Below are 20,830 nucleotides of genomic sequence, written 5' to 3' on the forward strand. Positions count from 1 at the left end.
ATTGCTTCCAAAACCTCACAAATTCTCAGAACTGCAGATGCTGTTGCTTCAAAACAGTCACTAAATCTGTAGTCCTCAGTCTGTCTCAATTAGCAGGAACACAGCAAAGCCCTAGAGCAGCCAAATTCAAGTGCACGGCCAGGTCTCTCCCGTTGAGTACAGGGCTACTGCACCTCTGCACTTCATTACCTGGTTATTTGCTAGGGGATTAACCAAATCAACATTTCCATCTTCTTTTCACAGGTGATAAATGCATATAAAACTACCTTGCAAGACCACACAGACCTCCTTCTAAGCACTTCTGAACACTTCCTAAATATGGGGTGAATATTTAAATAAGACACTTACAGGCTTTTTGGTTTCTATCATTAAGAGGGATGGAGGCTTCTCATTAGATGGCTGGCTTGGTTGATTTTTCTGATCTGAAAATCGTGATGAAGGCTTATAGATTTTACCCCGTTTTTCATCTGTTTCATGCTCCTCTGGAATTAAAGGCAAATTAAAACCAAATTGCATTAAGTGATGTTGCACAATACCATTCATTAGAGAGAATGCTATGCTACCTTAGTATTGTTCATTCAATTCAATAAAGTATTTAATTTCAAAAAAAAAGATAATTCAAGTTTTCCATCATTTAATATCTTTTACTATGAAGAAAAAAAACAAAGATTAGGTATTTTAAAATAAAGCATTTTTTCCTCTGAATTTTAAAGGACCAATAATGCCAGTACTACCTAATGAGTCAAAGCATAAAGTAGATTTTAGCATCACATGTCCTTTGCTGTTTCTAATGTAACGTATTAATTTGAAAATGCAATTCAAAGCTAATCTTCATCTTTACTCAAAGCTAAAGTGATCCACCACGACCCTCCCAAAACAAAAGAAGTTATACCTTTAGATGCATTAACGATTCCTCCTCTTACAAATGTTTTCACTTTATTACCATCACCTCCTTCAAAGGCAGCAAGGAATTCTTCATAAATTTCTGCAGCAGCCTTCTCATCCTCCTACATAGCAAATGTTATACTATTTACTATCACCACAGACCAACCTTCACTAGACAGCTATTCTTAAATTAGCTCTGTGACATTCTTTTCCATTTTCTAGAGCTCATGCTACAAACCGCATCGAATGAGTTAATGAGTTTCAATTTTAGAATTCAGATTTCTGAGAAATGTGGGTAGAACACAGTATATAATACGTAAAGCAAAGGCGGCCTGCATCTCAAACACAATTGTTCATTTACAAGAGTTTACATGGCAATTTAACATTCAAAAGACGCCAAACAGAAAAGATCATATAAAAGATCAGCATTATGAGACTGGAGCTTTGTAGACCTCAGCATCAGAGAACAGTACATATTCCATCTTAGCCGTTATGATCAAGCCACATGACCGAAGGAGATTAAAAACAGGATCATCTTTATGCATTTCCCAGAGATGACATTAATTCAATGATTTAATAAAGTTTACCAAGATACTAAATTCAGCACTACTGTGTTTCTTTAGACAAGTATTTCAAACAACTTAGCAGGAAATATCCCATTGAAATATAATAAAAATTGTGTGTGTAAAGTTTAAAGCCCAAAATTTTCAAAACTTCCACCATACCAACCAGAAGCTACAAATTTGGATGCTCCTGAATATCCTAAAATTCAGTATCAAGTTTTAATGTTTTTATTAATTCCAAAAGAAGTCAGTAGACAAACATGTATTTTACAGAATAATAAGGATGTGTATTGAAACAATTTCAGAGAAGACAGGTACTCTTTCTTATTACTGAAATCCAATGATAGAGAGTAATCAGAGAACAGCAAATACCATAAAGCAACAGCTGTCATCACTTTGAGCAATACAACAACCAATGAATCGTTGTAATCCAGTAGGATTCAGGAAGCCAGAAAATTTGCTTTCTCACACAGGAGGAGAGAGAAGCAAACCTGCCTCTCTACCTTAAGGCCATGGATGCCAAGGACAATTTAAACATGTAAAATACAATTCACTTTCATACTTGAGTAACAATTATCAAAAAAGAGAAATCTGGTGATAAAGCTGGTTGTAATCTAAAAGCAAACTGTTTTAGCTCTGCATGCAAAGTAAAATTTTCATTGCATACCATTACCTTCTTTTTCAATTCTTCTTGCTCCTTCTTGCTTAAAGTCCGTTTGGCAGCACTCATTTTGCCAATACTGAATGCTTTAAGTTTGCTTTCCATTAAAGGCTGCAAAAAGAGTAAGAAAATAAACATTAAGCTGTTTACAAATCAAAGTAATGTTACTCTTTACATTCCTCTAGACCAGGAACTTTCTGCCCAAAGTGACTTAACCTGAACCAAACAAAGAAAAGGTTTCCTGTACTTTTCTCTGAACTTGTCATTATCAATACAATTAAAAAATTTAAATCTATGTTTTCTTGAAAACAAATCACCCTTGGTTAAATGAGTAAGCTTTTAACACACCATTCAGACACAGCTGAAATCTGAAGAGCACTTGCTTTAAGAGTCCAGAGATCTTATCCCTGTAAAACACTCGGCTTCTAAACCCTTGGAAATAACTGCCTTGCACTATAGTTTCTTTTTGATTACGGCAATTTCCAGGAAAAAAAATGAACAGTTCTAAAATTTTTCTGACTATGTTGGCCAGAAGAATGTTTGCACAAGGTGGAACAGGTGTAACTGAAGAACAAAACAGATGCCAAATTTCAGTTGTACTTCAAAGTTAAATGTAATATTCTTGATTGAAGAAGAAAACGCATTCTTGACATTTTTAGCCACTATTTAAATAAAACAAAAGACCTCACATTTAACTCCTAGATTCTTTCTATTTTACATAATTTAACCTCCATTTGTCCTTTCTTGAAACCCTGATGAAGGAAGGACTTGATGAAGGAATGACTTAACAGTCATTTCAGGAGAGTATGGAAATAAAATTCTTAAGATGCTATTTAGGCAGTCAACAGACGGTAAAGTGTCAGGAGAGGAAAGACAACAGGATACAGACCATGCTCAAAAAATACGGGCAATGCAAAGGAAAGGCGACATTAAGAAACTTCTGTGGAAACACCTATATTAACAGTAATTCATAAAGAATCAGCAGAAAACATGAAAAAAAAGACCAAAAGGCCAAATCATAAGCTATTAGCCTTTATCTTCAAACTATTTGGGATGTCCTTACACAGTGCACAGCAATACTTAAAACCATCACCTTTGAAATGACAGTTCTTTAAAAAACAAACAAAAATCAGCTCCATCTAATAAAACAAAGTCAAATAAAGGGAACAGTTTAACTGCCATATTTTTTAAAAATTTCAGACGCCAACGACAAAAAGAGTTTCCTCTAGGAATAAGTGTCTTTGTAAAGCAGAATCACAGAATCACTAGGCTGGAAAAGACCTCCAGGATCACCGGATCCAACCATTCCAGTGTTTGACTTCTACAATTAGCTTCCTATTCAGAAGTTTTCACACACAAAAAAGCACCATGCAAAATTACTGTTCTAAATACCTTCAGTTTATAATCCTAGTTTAGTATCACGAACACCTCTTAGATCTGTGCCAAGCATGTGACCAAACTAGCTCATATTTCTTTGAAAAATGTTTCCTACTTCATCAAAAGGAAAATTATCAGTTACAAACTAATGCAGCATTGTCTGTGGAGTCACCTGGTTTATGGCACTGTGTTTGCTAATGTGAGCTCCTGAGACAGGTTTATCAGGAGTCATATGTTTCCAAAGTTAATAAAACCCAGTTTTCCTGTTGTCTGAAAAACAGCTTATATTTCAGTATGACAAACAATATGCAACCTTGGCAAAACTCGGGCACAGTGCTCTGGCACAGCAACGCAGATAAAACAAATGCCCCACTCCTACCCAAGGCTTATCCCGTCATCAGGAAATAATCTCTCACAATAATGTTACAGGACATCTGCAGATCAGCCACATGCATTTCTGTTCTACTGACACAAGGCAGGCAGCTGTGAGACAACAAGAGTTCTGGCACCAACAACTCCTAGGGTTTAGAAAGTTTCAGGAAAAAAGAAACACCACCGCCATTTTCAAAGTGGATGGAACAATATAAAGTTAATGAGATTGAACTAATTTGTGCCTGTTAGTTACATTCCAGTAGGCAGTTAGAACATTATTATTAATCATATGCAGCCTCACAAAGTTCCTAGCAACTTGGAGGCCTTCCTCCTTCAAAAATGGAATACAGTGGAAAGGGTAAAGCAAAAGATGGAAGCAAAGAGAAAGCTTCTAGCTGAGTAATCAAATCACCACATGAAAGCAAACTCCCATCAAACATAACGCTGCATTGACCTGTAGGAAAGCACAAACCACTGAATCCAGTTCCATGGAGAACACAAAATATTCAAAAGAGATTTCAGAGTAATTTTCCATATTGTACCAAGAAAAGCAAGTCAATAAAAGGATCTACTACTTCAGGGAAAGTTTCTCCTATCACAACCTGAATAATGTTACCTCACAAGAAAGTTAACAGCTGGTAACTGATTCTCTCATACATAAAATCAAATCGAAATCTTGAAGAAAATCCAAACCGCAGAATGAACTGTTGAGAATTAACAGTCTGTTCGGCTCTTGCTGCCTGTTTTCATTTTAGCTCCGAAACAGGTAGGCCCTCAAGCAACGCACTAACCACATGACCAGGCAAAGGTCTCTTCGGTGGCAGGGGAAGAGCAGATAATTATTCTTACCTTCTGCTTTAAGTATACTCTACTGAAAATGAAAATAAAGCATGAAATTAGGGCCATGCTATCTCATTTTCAAGAAGCCAACTGTACACAAAAATATAATATACAGTGACTCTTAAAATTAATGGCCTTGTATTTTTAAACTATTCCTCAGTGTAAGAGAGAACCACATCGAGAGTCCTTACAGCTTCTTCCTGTTGAAGTGTCTATTATGAATGCAATATCATGCAGCAGAGCTTCCTACAGTAGTGGCTGTTTGAACACTTAAAGGAATATTTTTAAACATTAAATCAATGGATCCTTTACAAACACCTACAGATTAGACACCCAAAGTACCAGAGCCTGCCTGCAGCAAGTCACTCTCTTTAGAGAGCAGACCTATTTTGAGTTTGTGGCTCTGGTACGATTTTTTTTTGGGGGGGGGGGGGGGGGGGGCGGTGTCTGTTGTTGTTCTTGTTGTTTTAAAATATTTTGGACTTACATGCGTATCAGCAGACCCAGTAGTGTGTACTGCATCTGGTGCTCTGACCTGAAGAGAGAATGAAGAAGAGATGAGGCACAGAAAAAGAAAAAAAAAACCTCTGGGTTTTGGTTTCTTCAGTTCTTCAAATGCAATTTTAATTTCAACTTCAATGTGCAAATACACAAGAACAAAGATACATAGAATGGATTTTAATGATATATCTGAACAGGGTCACAACATGAACAATGTTAACGTACGGCAAACAAGGCATTGAAGACAGACTGCACCTGCTACCATTAAAAATATCTACATTTCCACAGCTGGATTTTAGAAGCATGCCACTAACACCACTGCAAGGAAAAAAAAATCAGTTCATTACGCTGAGTCTGCAAGTGTAGATATTAAAGGCTGTTAAAGATTACATAAAATGCGTGATTATATTTGCCTTACTATAAAATCATTTCCCAAACTGTTCTTTGTCTATGTTGTGCATAGATGGAAGCTGGCCACCTCCAAAACACTAACTTTAGTCCAACTTGTAAGTATGTACTAATTAACATTATTACTTCAAACCGTAACCAGACTTGTAACACATAAACCAGCATACATACAAATTTTCATAGGCTTTTTTTAAAATCAAGTTTTTAAATGAGTTTAAGTGATGGAGAACACTCCAACAAACAGAACTGAAGGCGATTTTGAATTATGTAGTGCCCGAGTTCCAGAAAACCTCACCAACATCCACTAGTAAGACATAACTGCGTGAATCACAATTCATATCTAATCTAAATTAAAACGTAACTCAAAATAAAACATTTCCACTAGCTGAAATCTGTTCCTTAGTTACAGAACATTAGCACTTCTCCTTATTACCAGGAATTTATAGTTTCTACCAGAAATAGTAATATACAGTGCTGATCTCCAGTCTTCTAAAACAGACAAGCACCAAATACTAGTCTGGAAAATAATTTACTAAAACTCTTTTTCATTCCACATCATGCTTTTTCATCAACTAAGTCAAGGATGTTAATCTTCAAACATGTATATTGTTGTTCTACAGTCAAATCAATTTAGAAAAAAAATGGTAAACAGCACTTCAAAACCCAGAACTAAGTTTACAAAGGTAAAGAGAGACACAAAGATACAACCCTTAAAAGGGAGAGCAAAAGGCTCCCAAGAATATAATTTTGGGGGTTTTTTTAAGAAAGAGAAAGGGGGAAAACAAACAAACAAAAAAATCAATTGTATCTTACTCTCAAAGATATCCCAAACCCACTTACCTGCAACATCACATACTATTTGCAAGCATATCTTGGCTCAGAAGTTAATAAAAGGTTTAGTTGACATGTACCAGCAGCAGTTAATTAAAATACTCCTGGAAGCAAATATCACAACTATCTTTTACTAATACCGCTTCCTGCAAACTTTCCCTTTGTATTTGATGCTGGGTTTTTTTGTGGTTCACAACAGCCTATGGCACTCCAATCAGTACTCTACTATCCACAGTTCTATACACTGCAAAAATGGAGCTTAAGGAAACCTGTCTTCCCCCTGAGAGTTTATGGATGTAGAGCACAACATCACACAAATGAAAGAAAGACACTGTGCAAAAGAATTTCAGAGCTTAAAAACAGCATTCTTCCTGCTGCCAGCTGCCACCCTCCAGCAACCAACACATCGGTTAAAATTCCACCCTAAAAAAAAAAATATTTTAGACTTGCAGTGACAAAGATAAATCTCAGAGGTTGACTAATACAATGCCATCTGCCTTAGCATACTGACAAAGTCTAGATCTAGCACTGCTTGGGGGAAGGAGGCCATTTGACAACAGCAGAACGAAATTACCATTTCTCAATTCTCCATGAGTTTCATTTACAGCAGTTCTGGAAAACCACACCTTCCAAGTGGGATGGGTGCTCCAGCTGCTTACAAGGAGGTCAACAAACGAGGCACCACACACAGTAACAAATAGTACCAACACTCCATACAAAGATGCTTAAGACAACATCCTGAGGAAGAACACTAAAAAACTAACAGACACTAAATGTGTTTCTCTGACAACAGAGCAGATGAAGCTGCTTGGAAAGGCTCTCACTGCATGGCAGCACCCACGAGATTCTTCTGGCTAACAGAAAGAAGGCAGGCCAACGAGCAGTGCTCCCCAGCCCGCCCATAGGGACAACGGCACGGTGGAGCCAGCCACCTTGAACATTAGCCACAAGACAATTTCCACTAAGGTGCACCCTGAAAGCATCTAAATGCAGTTTTAGCTGTTAGACCAATTTTCTTCCACAGCTAGCAGCAGCTTTGCAGAGCCACATTATTCTCCTCCTTGAACAGTTCTTAATAAGGTTTCTTTTTCTACCCAACTATAAATTTAGTTCATACCTTTGGAACTGCTTCTGACTATCCACAAAGCAAAAGATGGAATGATTCTTGACAAAATCACACACTGCTATCTCCCTGTTTCTGAACAGCAGCTATTAAAAAAAAGTACTTCCCACAAGACTGCACTTCACATCCAGCTGCATTGCCTTGACAAAAGAAGCAATTTTGTTTCCTGAAGAGTCTCACCAGCTGAGTTCACTCAGCAGAATCAGTGTCTTTCCATCATTCACAGAGAGGAGTATTTCAGAAGATGCTGTCCACCTGTGCTGAAACCTGGAACAGGGTTATTTCTGCCTCTTCCCATCATGTGAAGTACCTCAACTGAAGTAACTGTTGGAAAAAAATACTCAAAGCTCTGTCTTGCACCTGATGATGTCTGAGACACACAAATAGCTCCTTCCCATTCAAAACACTGACAGGAAAAAATGCAATGAATCTATCTTCTAGTCATTGCCCCCATAAACAATCTACACAAGACCGCCCACCCCCAACTTACTGCCTCTACCTCTCTGCATGTCAAAAACTACTTCTTTGTCTCTAAAACAGACTGCTTTACAGATGGATCAATTTCTCCATCTCTTCCACTGCACAGGTCCCTAAAAGAATTGTGCCAGCACAACTGAAGTAGCAATGCAGGGTGCTGAAACAGCATTCCAGTAAAATATAGCCCTGTCAAACCACAGTCTTGGAGGTCAAGTCGTTCAGAGCTCCATTACCAAGTCTAGCCAAGAAAAAAAAAAAAAAACCTCTTCAAAGGACCATACAGATTAGATTTATGACAAATTCCTATCAGAAAACCAAAGCAGAGAGCCCTCTCTCAGGTTAAATTTTCTTCCAGCTTCATGGCAGCTTCCAAAGCTAACAGAGAAAAGACGACTGCTCTCCCTTCCTTGTAGCAGTGCAAGTGCCCACGAATCCAGCTCTTCATAGTTTCTTCTAATTTAATGATCTCTGGGTAAAACTGGTATGATCGTGTTATTTCACAAACATTTAAAATATGCTGTATAACATAAGGAAGCATCTTTTTTTCTTTTTTAATTAATACCGATGCCACTTCGTAAAACAAAGAGCAACAGAAGCTTCCCATAAAACCCAGAAGAAATACTGAATGTTATTTTTACAACTGCAATGTCTACAATTTGAACATAAATAAAAGCCTTGCTCTTACAAAAACTAATAACTTCAGGGTAAAATGTTTAAGAGAAACTCTGGTGCAAGACATTCCTGTCCTGCCTCAACACCTTGCATTGATTCTGCTCCCAGATCTAACTGATCACCTATGAAAGAGGAAGCTGGGTCACTTCAGGTAAACCAGTTCACAATTCATAGCAGGCTCCCCCCATACCCACCCAAAATCATTCCAAGGATGACAATATTTGGGAGGGAAAAAGCAGCTGAGATTGGGACTGGTATCAGTCAGCACTGATACGGAAAAGCAAACAGAATCACAGCTTAAATAAAGATGTTAAAATTCAGCATAGGTGGGGAGGTTTCTAGCCCAAGTTTTCTTTTTCATTTTTCCTTTCTCTATCAGACCATCTAGAAAGCAAATGCTAGCAAACACAAATTATTTTATAGTTCATATTTACTCTCTATATTTACCAGAATAGTGCATAGTAATATTATTTGCTATCTCAACAGGCATCTCTTGCAAACGTAAAACAGTTTTCTTCAAAGTACATAGAAGGAATGCTATTCCATTGTAACCTTAAACTCAGATAAACAGGAGCAGCCAACATGTAACTTTCTGCTGCTAGAGAGCAGATCTCCTTTTATGTTTCCATCAACCAAGGAACACACTTATGCCTCTCCTGCTCCTGGCCACCAGATGAACAACAATACAGGGCAAGTTAAAGATCACAAGTTTCACCATCTTGAGAAATGCTACATCTCACTGGAATTCACCAAATGTACAGGTTTTAAATGGCCATTCTTCACAGGCTAACTTACTAAGGAAAGCTGCCCATTCACAAGGAAGTAATCACTGTTCTTCAACACTAAATTAACACATAAATCACTTAAAAGCCTGAGAAATGCATTTAAGATTAAGGAATGTTCTAAAACATCTTTTAAAATTAAAAATGGGACAACTACAGCTTGGTCCAAGTGGATAATCTCTTCTGCCACAGTTCTCAGTGTGCACAGCATCACATGTAAGAGCAGGGGATGTAGAATACAGACACTATGCTCAGAAGATAAAACAAGAAAATGGCAGAGTCGCTGAGCAGCCAATATTTCATTACATCAATAACTGACCATAATCAGTATCTGTCATTTCAAAACCATATCCTGCACTGACCTCTTGTGCAGTCTTGGGCAATCTTTATTTTATCTTCCTTAATCTTGTCCTCCTTTCCTATTTAGATTTCTGGAAATCTCAAGCTGTCCTAAGCTCAGAGTGACAAAGACGTTCTACACTGGAGACTCTCAAACTTATTTAGAAGCTGACAGCATCATACAAAGCAGCTATCACCACAGCAACAGCCTTTAATTAATTGAGTAAAAGGGTTCTTTGCTGAGATTGTTAAGCCATAAACATTTTCATACAGGCTCAACTGAAAAGACATATCTTTAGCCCTGCATGAATAAATTAATTACAAAAAATAAGAATTCTACTAATTCTAATTCTACTAATTCAGTACCAGTATGTCATACTTCTTTCTACAGACATCTGAGAAGTATCTCTATGGATATAGATATCCCAAGCATTCATGAAATGACAAAAAGAGTCAATCACATACACCCTGTCCTGCAGAGAAAGCTGAGAATGAAGGAAATAAATCCCAAGAGCTAGGCACTTTCCAACAAAAATATTTTCATGGATCCAGGTATGTACTATCACTGTTTGCTTTGGCACATAAAATAATACAGACAATACAACACAAGTAAAATATGGAGTATAAAACATGGAGGAAAAAATATTTACTGGGAACAAAGAAGATACATCCAGAGTAATGGGAAACTGAGGAGTGAGGGAAGACTGCATGAAGATGGCAAGGTACAGGACCTCCTTGCCAGACCTCGACAGACTAACACATGTGTTTAACTTGACGCTCTCTACCAGCCCCATTGACTTGTGTGGGACGGGCAACTTAGTACAAAGAGTTAAGTGGCTGCACATACCTCTGCAGAACCGAGATCTAGGACAGAAAACAATTCTTAGAAATTAGTTATTATTGTATATTAAAAAAAAATCATCAGTACAGGAGTAACAAATGACAAAACAAAACAGTCTACAAAGTAACTGTGAAAAGAAAGGGAACACATACGGGTTGGGTTTGTGTCCCGCATTATTAGTCGCAGCAATCAATAATTAAATCATTATTTTATGTCTAATTATACTTGAAATCCCGAAATGTCTTACTCTCTGGAAGCCATTCTCCATAAATTAAAATCTACTTTACTACTAATGTTTTGTGTCCAGCATTTACTTGCAGTTCCAAGAGAAAGGCAAGATCCAAAAAAACGTTTCCTGGCTATATTTGGAATAGATCATAGAAAGGAAACAAAAATAAAACTCTCCTACTCCAATAACACCAACTGGAAAAACACGCAAAGGCTCTTGGTACCTACATTTCAGCTAGTTTCCTAGCAGCAAAAGAAAAAAAAAAGTTTAAAAAAAATCCCATTTTAGCCAAATACAAAAATAGGTAAAAATGTTTAATTCTATACAGCAGCAGAAATTACTGAGCCAAAACAGACTTTGACTCCTTTGACTAATTTACACTCTCACACACAAAACCAAAAAATAAGAAAACCCCACCAAAATTGTCAGATTTATATAGTTCTAGCCTAAAAACTGCAACAAGACCAAGTGAAAGGAATCATCACAAATCTTCAAACCCTCAGATGCCATTGCATGCCTCAAAACACCTCTTACCCTCCCCCTTGGGGGGGGGGCCCAGAGAGCCCACGGCCCAGCACTGGGTTCAGTGCTTGGCGCCAGACAAGTTTGCAAGAACTCCTGCACTCCCTGGACCTCTGGTTTGGAAATCCAACAACTAAACACGGGAAGCAGAGCAGATACAGTGATTTTGTGAAATTTGTAATTTCATAGAATCACAAAGTCACTAGGTTGAAAAAGACCACTTAGATCATGGAGTCCAACCATTCCTATCATCACTCCTATTTCATCGCAGATCACAGACCCACAGAACCATGGTTGGGTTGAAAAGGACCTCCAAGCCCATCCAGTTCCACCCCCGGCCACGGGCAGGGACACCTCCCGCTAGACCAGGCTGCTCCAAGCCCCATCCAACCTGGCCCTGAACACCTCTAGGTGATGGGGCAGCCACGGCCTCCCTGGGCAGCCTTTACCTACGCTCACGGGGAAGAATTCCTTCCAAACGCCTCATCTAAATCTTCCCACGTTACCGCTACCGGAGACACTCGCTCCCATGTTACCATTCCCCTTCACGTTCACGAGCTGGAGGCGTTCCCGCCGTGCTACTCCCGATAACCCCGCGGGGCCCGCGCCTCCCGCTCCTCGAGCCTCCGACGAGGGAAGCGTGTCCGGCGCGGCCCCTCGAGGGGCCGGATACGCTTCCCTCGTCGGAGGCTCGAGGAGCGGGGCCGCCCCGGTGCAGGCCCGAACCCCGCCGCGCCGCCCCGGGCAAAGCGCGACCCCGCCACGCCGCCTCGCCGGTCCCGGGAGCCACCGAGCAAGCAAGGAGGCAGCGGGGGAAGCGCTTTACCCCCACGTCGGAGCAAGGAGCGGCCTCACCTTCGCACTGGGTTTCTGCGAGCCCCCCGGCGCCTTGTCCGCCATCTTGGCTCTCGCCTCGCTCAGCCTCGGCGGCCCCGCGCCGAGCGCCGAGCGCGCCGAGCGCGCGCCGCAGGGCGGTGAGCCGATGGCCGATGGGGCGGGGCCGCTCGCCGCGTCCTGGTAGCCTCGTAGATAGAATAGAGCGGGGGGAGCTCAGGGCTGGGGGGGTGGTGTGTGAGTCTTTGAAGCAAAGGCAACACGTCAACTGGAGTGCTGTTTCCAGTTCTGGAATCCTCAACATAAGAAGGAGATGGAGCTCTTGGAATGGGTCCAGAGGAGGGTTACAAAGATGATCAGAGGGCTGGAGCACCTGCCGTATGAGGACAGGCTGGGAGAGTTTGGCTTGTTCAGCGTGGAGAAGGGAAGGCTCCAAGATCTTACTGCAACCTTCCTGTACCTGAAAGGTGCTAGAAGAAAGCTGGAGAGGGACCGTTCCCAAAGGCTTGTAGTGATAGAATGAGGGGGAATGGCTATAAACTGGAGAGGGGCAGATTTAGGCTTGATGTGAGTAAGAATTTCTTCACCATGAGAGTGGTGAGGCTCTGGCCCAAGTTGCCCAGAGAAGCTGTGGCTGCCCCATCCCTGGAGGTGTTCAAGGCCAGGCTGGATGGGGCCTTGGGCAGCCTGATCTGGTGGGATGTCCCTGCCCATGGCAGGGGGTTGGAACTGGATGATCTTTAAGCTCCCTTCCAACCCAAACTATTCCATGATTCTATGATTTTACAATTCAGCCCTGAATTGGATGCCCTTCTAAAAAAGGCATCACATCTTACAAAAGCAGTGGGTATAGATACTAGTTTTAGACAAAGAACTGTGTAAATCCTCAAAGAATGTTAATTCTTTTTTAGATTATCCAACCATGTCTGGAGACTCCCTTCAGGTTATCTTCTACCTAAAACAGCTACATCTTATAAGACAACTAAGCATATCAATAAATTCTCGCAGCCCTAAGACAGGTTATCTCTTGACCTAAAACAGCTACATCTTACAAGGCAGATTTATATGATGAGATAATTAAACATACAAACCAGAAAAACTTATCAGTTCTCACAGAATCATAGAATGGTTTGGGTTGGCGGGGACCTCAAAGCCACGACTTCCTTGGGCAATCTGTTCCAGGGCCTCCCCACCCTTATCATGAAGAATTTCTTCCTAATGTCTGATCTAAATCTTCCCCCTTCCAATTTAAAGCCATTCCTCCTCATCCTGTCACTCCATGCCCTTGCAAAAAGCCCCTCCCCAGCTTTCCTGGAGCCCCTTTCAGTACCGGAAGCTGTTCTAAGTTCTGCCTGCAGCCATCTCTTTTCCATTCTCAACCACCTCAACTCTCTGAGTCTGGCCTCATAGCAGAAGTGCTCCAGCCCTCGCATCATCTGTGTGGCCTACCCTGGACCTGTTCCAACTGTTCCATATCCTTCTTATATTGAGACTGCAGCCTGGGTCTGGGTTACTCCCACGTCTCTTGCACTCATGTGAATAAAATTCAAATGCAGACACTAGGCAACCCCAAATCCGCCTAGCAAGGAGCCGCAGTGAGGCAGATGGTGACTTGCAGCCCACTTTCACCGAGCACCCCTAGCTCAGGAGCACCTGGACCTCTCTTGGCATACAACAAGGGTCCTTAGCACAGGAAGGACATGGACCTGCTGAAGCAGGTTCAGAGATGGCCACAAAGGCCTGGAGCAACTCACATACAGAGAGAGGCTGAGAGAGTCGGGGTTGTTCAGTGTGGAGCAGAGAAGGTTCTGGGAAGACCTTAGAGCAGCCTCCCAATATTGAAAGGGAGAAGAAAAATGCATGGAAAATTTCTTAGCAGGCCTGTAGCAATAGGACAAGGGGTAATGTTTTTAAACTAAAAGAGGAGAAGTTTAGACAAGATATTAGGAAGGAATTTTTTATGCTGAGGGTGCTGAGGCACTGGCACAGGTTGCCCAGAGAGGTGGTAGATGCACCATCCCTGGAAACATTAAAGGTCAGGCTGGACCGGGCTTTGAGCAACCGAAACCAGCTGAAGATGTCCCTGCTCACTGCAGGGGGCTTGGACTGGATGACCTTAATTGTCCCTTCCAGCCCAAACCATTCCATCATAGAATCATAGTCATGCTGGTCTCTAGCCTTTTCTGCCAGAATTCTTGCTCTGGGGGTGGAGAGTTCTTGTGCTCTACGGCAAGTATCCCTAAAGACCTGCCAGCTCTGCACCACTCCCTTGTCCCTGAGGGTAGTTTCCCAGGGGATCCTATCGACTAATTCCTTGAAGAGCTGGAAGTTTGCTTTCCTGAAATTTATGGTCCTGACTTAACTCTTCACTATGATTGTATGAAATGTGGTTTAGGGGGTGGGAGGCTGCTCCAGGACCAGGCCAGGCAGGGCAGACAGCGCAGTGCAGCAGCACAGTCCTCTGCTCCAGCCACCCCACACAGCTCTTCACCTGCTGGTCCTATGGCTGCAGGCGATGGGCGAGCAGGCAGTCTGCAGGCAGGGCTGGCCCCAAACATCCCACATGGTGACAAAGATACTGCTTTGAACAACATCAAAATGTTACACCGAGTCAAGAAAAGCTCAGAAATAAATGGTGAGAAAGACAGCACAGCACATCCTCTGGGATCAGGTTTGACAGCACAGCGCCACAGCAACTTTATTGAACACTGCTCAACTGGACAGTATAACCAGAGTCACATTGCTTTCATCACGAGTCTTGCATTCCCATGCTTTTATGGATTTTCAGCATAATGTGGAAGATGTTGGAGTTGAGGTAATACCTAAGGGAAAAGTAGGTACACAGAAATAAATGAAAGCTTCAAATCCACCAACTCCCAACACCAACTGCCCTGGGAGGGACAGGAGGCAGCGGCACCTATGCTGAGAACCACATTGGTGGGTCTCTTCCAACCTGGTTATTCTATGATTCTATGATTTGCCAGCAAAGGATCATGGAATCATTGAATCACGTGGTTGGAAAAGACCTTTGAGATCGTTGAGTCCAACTTGATGTGTGCTTAATGTGCTACTAAACCCGATCCCTATGCAGCTTATCTACTTGCCTTTTAAATACCCTCAGGGATAGGGACTCAACCACCTCCCATGGTAGCGTCCGCCAGTGCCCAAGAGCCCTTTTGGTGAAGAAATTTTTCCTGGTGTCTAAATTGAACCTCCTCTGGCACAACTTGAGGCCATTTCCTCTCATCCTATCGCCTGTCACCTGGGAGACGAGACCAGCACCCACCTCGCTACAACCTCCTCTCAGGGCGGTGCAGGCAGTGACGAGGATTTCCCTCAGCCTCCTTTCCTCCAGGCTAAACACCCCCAGCTCCCTCAGCCACCTCTCCCAAGGCTGGTGCTCCAGCCCCTTCCCCAGCTCCGTTCATTCTTCCAAATGCGCTCCAGCCCCTCAATGTCCTTTTTGCAGCGAGGGGGACTAACCGGGAACAGTCTGGGACCGCCCCTCGCCCCGCCCCTTCCGCACAGGCACCGCCCACAAACAGGAATCCGCCCCCACTAGGCCCCGATCAGGATCCGCCCCAATAAAGCCCCGGCCCCTCCCACCAGGCTCCGCCCCCGACAAAGCCCAGCCCTGCCCTCTCCACCGGGCCACGCCTCTATAGGCCCCGCCCCCTCGCGCCAGGCTCCGCACCTATAGGCACCACTCCCTCTGCCAGGCTCCGCCCCATAGGCACTGCCCCTCCTCCAGGCCACGCCCATAGGCACCCCCTCGCGCAAGGCTCTGCCCCTATAGGCTCCGCCCCCTCCGCCAGGCTCCGCCCCGCTCTGCTCGCCCGTCCCGCGGAGTCGAAGCGGGTCGCTGTTGCCTTGCAGGGAAGCAGAGAGACGTTAAACCCACCCTTCCACTTGGGGATAATCGCACCAGTCTTTTGGGATTGTTGCCAACACAAGAACGCTTCCCCAGGAAGGAATCGTGTTGGCCAAGGAGCTCTAGAGATGGATTAGGAAGGATCTCATTGCCTCAGAGCCCATGTCAAGCCCTTCTCTTCTCCCATCGTCCTCACCGCTTCCTTGAGAACGTGCCCCCGGCCGGCAGAGGCGCGGGACGTCACCCCTGAGCTACTGGGGGATTGTCTGCAGCGTGGGAGTGGGAACTGGGGCCACACTGGGAAAGAAGCGAGCCAGCTGGGGGCACTGGTGCTGGGAGCACTGGTGCTGGACATGAGGGGTACTGGGAGCACTGGAGCTGGACAGGAGGGGTGCTGGGGGCGCTGGAGCTGGACAGGAGGGGTGCTGGGGGCACTGGTTCTGGACAGGAGGGGTGCAGGAGCACTGGTGCTGGACAGGAGGTGCTGGGGGCACTGGTTCTGGACAGGAGGGGTGCAGGAGCACTGGTGCTGGACAGGAGGGGTGCGGGAGCACTGGAGCTGGACAGGAGTGGGGCTGGGGGCACTGGTGCTGGACAGGAGGGGTGCTGGGGCGCCTGGGGACAGTGGCTGCTGCTCGGCTCTGCTGGGACTGCACCAAGGACCTTACACAAAAGGCTGACATTGCTAGATAAAAATCAAACCCCTGCCTGTGAAGAGGAACATGCCCCTGGGTGCTTGAGTTTTGGGGGCACTAATGTTTTGAAAATTTGTGCTCCATTTGGCCTCAATCCCTTTGTTTAATCCACCTCATTAATCCCTTTTAATTATCCACCTCATTGTTTAAATCCTCTGCTTGCTGCTGAGCCTCTACACTCTTTTGTAATTAATAAACTGCACCAATTTAAGAGCGTGGGGATCCAGAGCACGCTGTGAGAACCAGGAAAGATAGAATTTCAAAGGTCATCTCTACAGAGGAGTTTTTCAGAAGAACCGCGCTCCTGAATCCGTGCTATTTATAACACGTCGCAGTGGCACAGCAGCGCCCGCGTACAGTCAGGGGGTGACAGCACATGTCACCGGCTCCAGCTTAATGGGAGAGGAAGGGTGAGAGGAGAGAGGGAAGGGAAGGAAAGAGCAAGATGCAGCAATCTATGGAGAATTAGTTCTGGAAAGGGTAGGCTAATAATAATATTGATAAGAAAATATTATACGTTTTTCATTGTAATGAAGTAGGTCTGGTTGCCTGCAGACCTGGGAGTTACTAACCGTTATTACAATGACAAATGTCATTAGGAAGCATACTAGTGACAATTGTGACTTCTCCTAAGCAATTAACACTAAGCTACACTAAGTAAAGTACATGTCGCGGTGCATCACCCTCATCTTGCTGGCTGGTTTTCCCTAGTTTCTGAGGAAATTTCCCCCTTGCTGTCAGTGCCGGCCCGGGCACAGCTGAACCACTGCAATCCTTTTGCCAAGATGGGTGTGAGGGAAGGGCAGGAAGGATTAAAAGTGCTGTGCAAGTTCCTTACCCTGTAGCAAAGGAAGTGCTTTTGTGAGCAAGTCAGGAGTAGAACAGACATGTAGCACAGATTTGTAACCGAGTCATTTCATGCTCTCAGTAGTGCCTCATAGATCCTTACAGCTACAGCCAGTGTGTGCTGTTTCCCCATTGCTCAGGCAGCAGTCTGCCAGCTTCTTTTCCTTTATTCCAGCCTCTATCTCCTCCCACCCCTGAGACTGAAACCCGCGTTGCTAGGGAGCTGGGGGGATGCAGCATGGGAGGGGAGTGGAACAGAGATGGGATGAGAGGCAGGCAACAGGCACAGCTCAGAATGACAAAAAAGAGCCGGGGAGGATGGCTTGGAGAGGGTTCTGATATTCCCAGAAGCCTGGACTGGTTGCTACTGCTCTGTCTCCTAGTTGGAGCAATTTGTGTTGCTCCATCTTTCGGTGCTGGTGCTCTGCCTTCTCTCAGCTGTAGTTCTGCTGTAGTCCTGCCATGCAGCAGCCACGTTCCCTTCCAGGACGCCTCTGCTTTCCTGAGACATGTGTCTTATCAGGGAACTGGGATTCTTTCTCCCCCTGGGATCCTTGAAGCAGCAAGGCCCCTTCCACAAACCAGTCATAGGAACAACATCTGACTTGTACTGTCTGGCTGAGAGAGGTCGGTAACTTGCAGACTGTTTTCCAGGCATTACCATGAGTATCAAATGAAGGCTTAATTCCAGAATTTCTCCTGCAGCTTCTTGACAGAGGGAATTAGTCTGGCTGGCTGGAATCCACGTGTGTAAATTTATTGGCCGTTTAAAGGCATGGAAGTTCAAGATGAGTGCAACAGCAATCTTCCCTTTGTCCAAGAGTCCCTCCTTCCAGGTCACGGAGTAGCAATTCATGCTCTCTCACTCAGCACATACAATTTCCTTAGACATGCACATTGTGAGAGTTCAGTCCTGCAACCCGTGCAAGGGACAAGTTGTACTTGGCTTGTGTGGCCCTGGCAGGTGGGAAAGCAATGGATTCTGACCACAATAAAAAAGGATGAAATATGCATGTGCTCAATACGCTATTCTTCATCACAGCAGACCTAAATTCACCTTGACATTTAGGTCCAGATCTGCTGGTGTTCAGAAAAAGCACAAGTTCTGTGCCCAGTCTTTCAAAAAGAACTAAAAAAAGGCAACAACCAAACATACAGAGAAATTTTCTTAAAATGTGAAGTTTTTCCCCAGTTTGCTATATTAAGAGTTATTTTTCAGATTCAGATTGGTTTTATTGCTGTTTTTTTAAAAAGTATAAAGAACACAAACCTGAATATACTCAACTTGAACATAAAGAAGGCAGAAAATTCAAAGCTCCTGATGAAAATGAACAATGCTATGCAACCATGATGGTGTCAGTCATTGTTATTCCCTTTACCATATCTAGCTTGTTCACCTTCAAATAAGGCTTTTGAAATACGAGTATCACTTTCACTTTTCTTTACCTATTAAGAAATGATGTTTATAAAGTGTAATTGTCCCTGAGTAGTTACTCAAGAAGGAGAAAATGATGCAAGGATTCCTGTTTATCCTGTTTGAAAAAGATAGTGGGGTAGAATCTCTAAAGGCAGGTTAATCTTTCAATATTAGAAAGTGCCTACTCAGTTATTGCAGAGGCATAGAAAGTTACCCGTACACTGGGTAAAAAGTGACTGATACACACTTAGGAAATGATAAAAGAAGAAGAAACACACTTAAGAAACACACTTTAGAAACAATGTCTGTGTGTCCATTAAGATGCTTTCCCAGAGGAACTGCAAGCTTGAGCTCCATTAGACCAAGGTAAGTGAGGCTGAAGCCTCTCTTCCTTTAACACCAACTCTTTTTAAATAAATAGAACCCAAGTCTACCCTCACTTGTGGTCAAGTGGACAGTGGTCAAGTGGCCTTCTGTGGACAGAAGGCATCAGAACAGAATCAGATTTACTAAAGAGATTTTAGTGAAGAAGGTTAAAAATCCAGAGCAAACAAAGAGGTTAAGTGCTTTTACTCAGATAAAGCTTCTCATTAAAAAAGAAATTGTTAAAATCTGTCTTGATGGTGAAAACACAGAAGGGTAAAAGAAATGAAAGACAGAGTTGCATGGTGCAAGATTATGTCATGCAATAACTCTTAAGACTGATGTTTGCTGGTGTGAGTGGGTTGAATTGGGTGATGCTGAGTGCATATCTTCAAATACATCTTAAATCTTCCAAACACCTCCACTGCTTGCTCACAGGAGAACCGTCTCTGCAGGGGCAGATATAAGTTGATTTCTTTACTCACTCAGAAGGGCAATGGATAACAGGAGGTCTAAGTAATAAACCCTTAAATAGCATGCCGAGTATACTAGAGTGCAAAAGATGAAATTAGCTTTTCTTTTCCTAACTAAAAAGGCATCATTTCATTGGGGAGGGTGGAAATAATTCAGAATATCTTATAGAGTTTGTACTATTTCAGACAAAATGCTACCTTGTGAAAGGACTTCCACACTGAATAAAGCATAAGTACAATATAGAAACAACGCCCCATTTGGTATTTTGGCAATCTTCAGCCAGCACTGATTCCCAGCATCTTCCATGACCTATCTCATTAGGCAGTGCCTTCATCAGAGTTTTAAGAGTCTTCTCAAGCATTGTTTGGAGAGAAAGCCTGCAAAAAATTCTACACATCCTAGAAAAAAACATGGTATATGTGGACTCTGCTCTTCTAAATACAAACTCTAGTTTGAGGCCTCTTCATGTACTATGTTCTGTAGACTCCTCTCTGACCTCCAAATGCCCTGACTTTACCTACCACATAATAGTTATTTAATACTAACCTTGATGGACTGCACATGAATAAGAGGCTATTTTGAGGTCATGAGTGCTTTAAATTGTAAGATTCCCAGTATACTGCTTCACAGCTGGCTTGGGAACAGAATAATTAACTCAAGGTAAGATGTATGCCGTTGCCTTTATGAAAGCCCAGTCTGTCTTCAGAGACCATTCTCACCTGTGAAGGGGCAGCCTTGGGGAAAAAACAAAGAACCAAATCATTAGTAGCGAGTTTCATCAACATGGCTGCTAAAGCTACATTGCTGTCACTTGGCAATGACATTAACTGTGATCTGTAGAAGCTCCAAAATTTCTGTGGCACTTTCTGGCCAGACAAGGAGACACCCCACCCCAGTTATTGCCTGT

General features: G+C 43.0%; 1 protein-coding gene across 6 annotated transcripts in view; it reads right to left on the reverse strand.

Moving 5' to 3' along the window:
- U2SURP (U2 snRNP associated SURP domain containing) overlaps positions 1-12,387 on the reverse strand; it is a 45,735-nt gene extending 33,348 nt beyond the window's left edge. For 2 of the 6 annotated variants that reach the window (XM_069864921.1, XM_069864917.1), the window contains exons 1-5: positions 12,279-12,387; positions 5,186-5,233; positions 2,122-2,220; positions 893-1,007; positions 349-482 (exon numbers count right to left, since the gene is read on the reverse strand). In XM_069864921.1, coding sequence (XP_069721022.1) covers positions 349-482; positions 893-1,007; positions 2,122-2,220; positions 5,186-5,233; positions 12,279-12,323 — 441 coding nt within the window. In that variant the 5' untranslated portion in view covers positions 12,324-12,387. The remainder of the gene's footprint in view (positions 1-348; positions 483-892; positions 1,008-2,121; positions 2,221-5,185; positions 5,234-12,278) is intronic. The other 4 variants (XM_069864919.1, XM_069864918.1, XM_069864920.1 and 1 more) reach the window with 3 other exon arrangements.
- Between the last annotated feature and the right edge of the window lie 8,443 nt (positions 12,388-20,830).

The sequence above is a fragment of the Phaenicophaeus curvirostris genome, chromosome 10, assembly GCF_032191515.1.
Source record: "Phaenicophaeus curvirostris isolate KB17595 chromosome 10, BPBGC_Pcur_1.0, whole genome shotgun sequence".
Classification (NCBI taxonomy): Eukaryota; Metazoa; Chordata; class Aves; order Cuculiformes; family Cuculidae; genus Phaenicophaeus; species Phaenicophaeus curvirostris.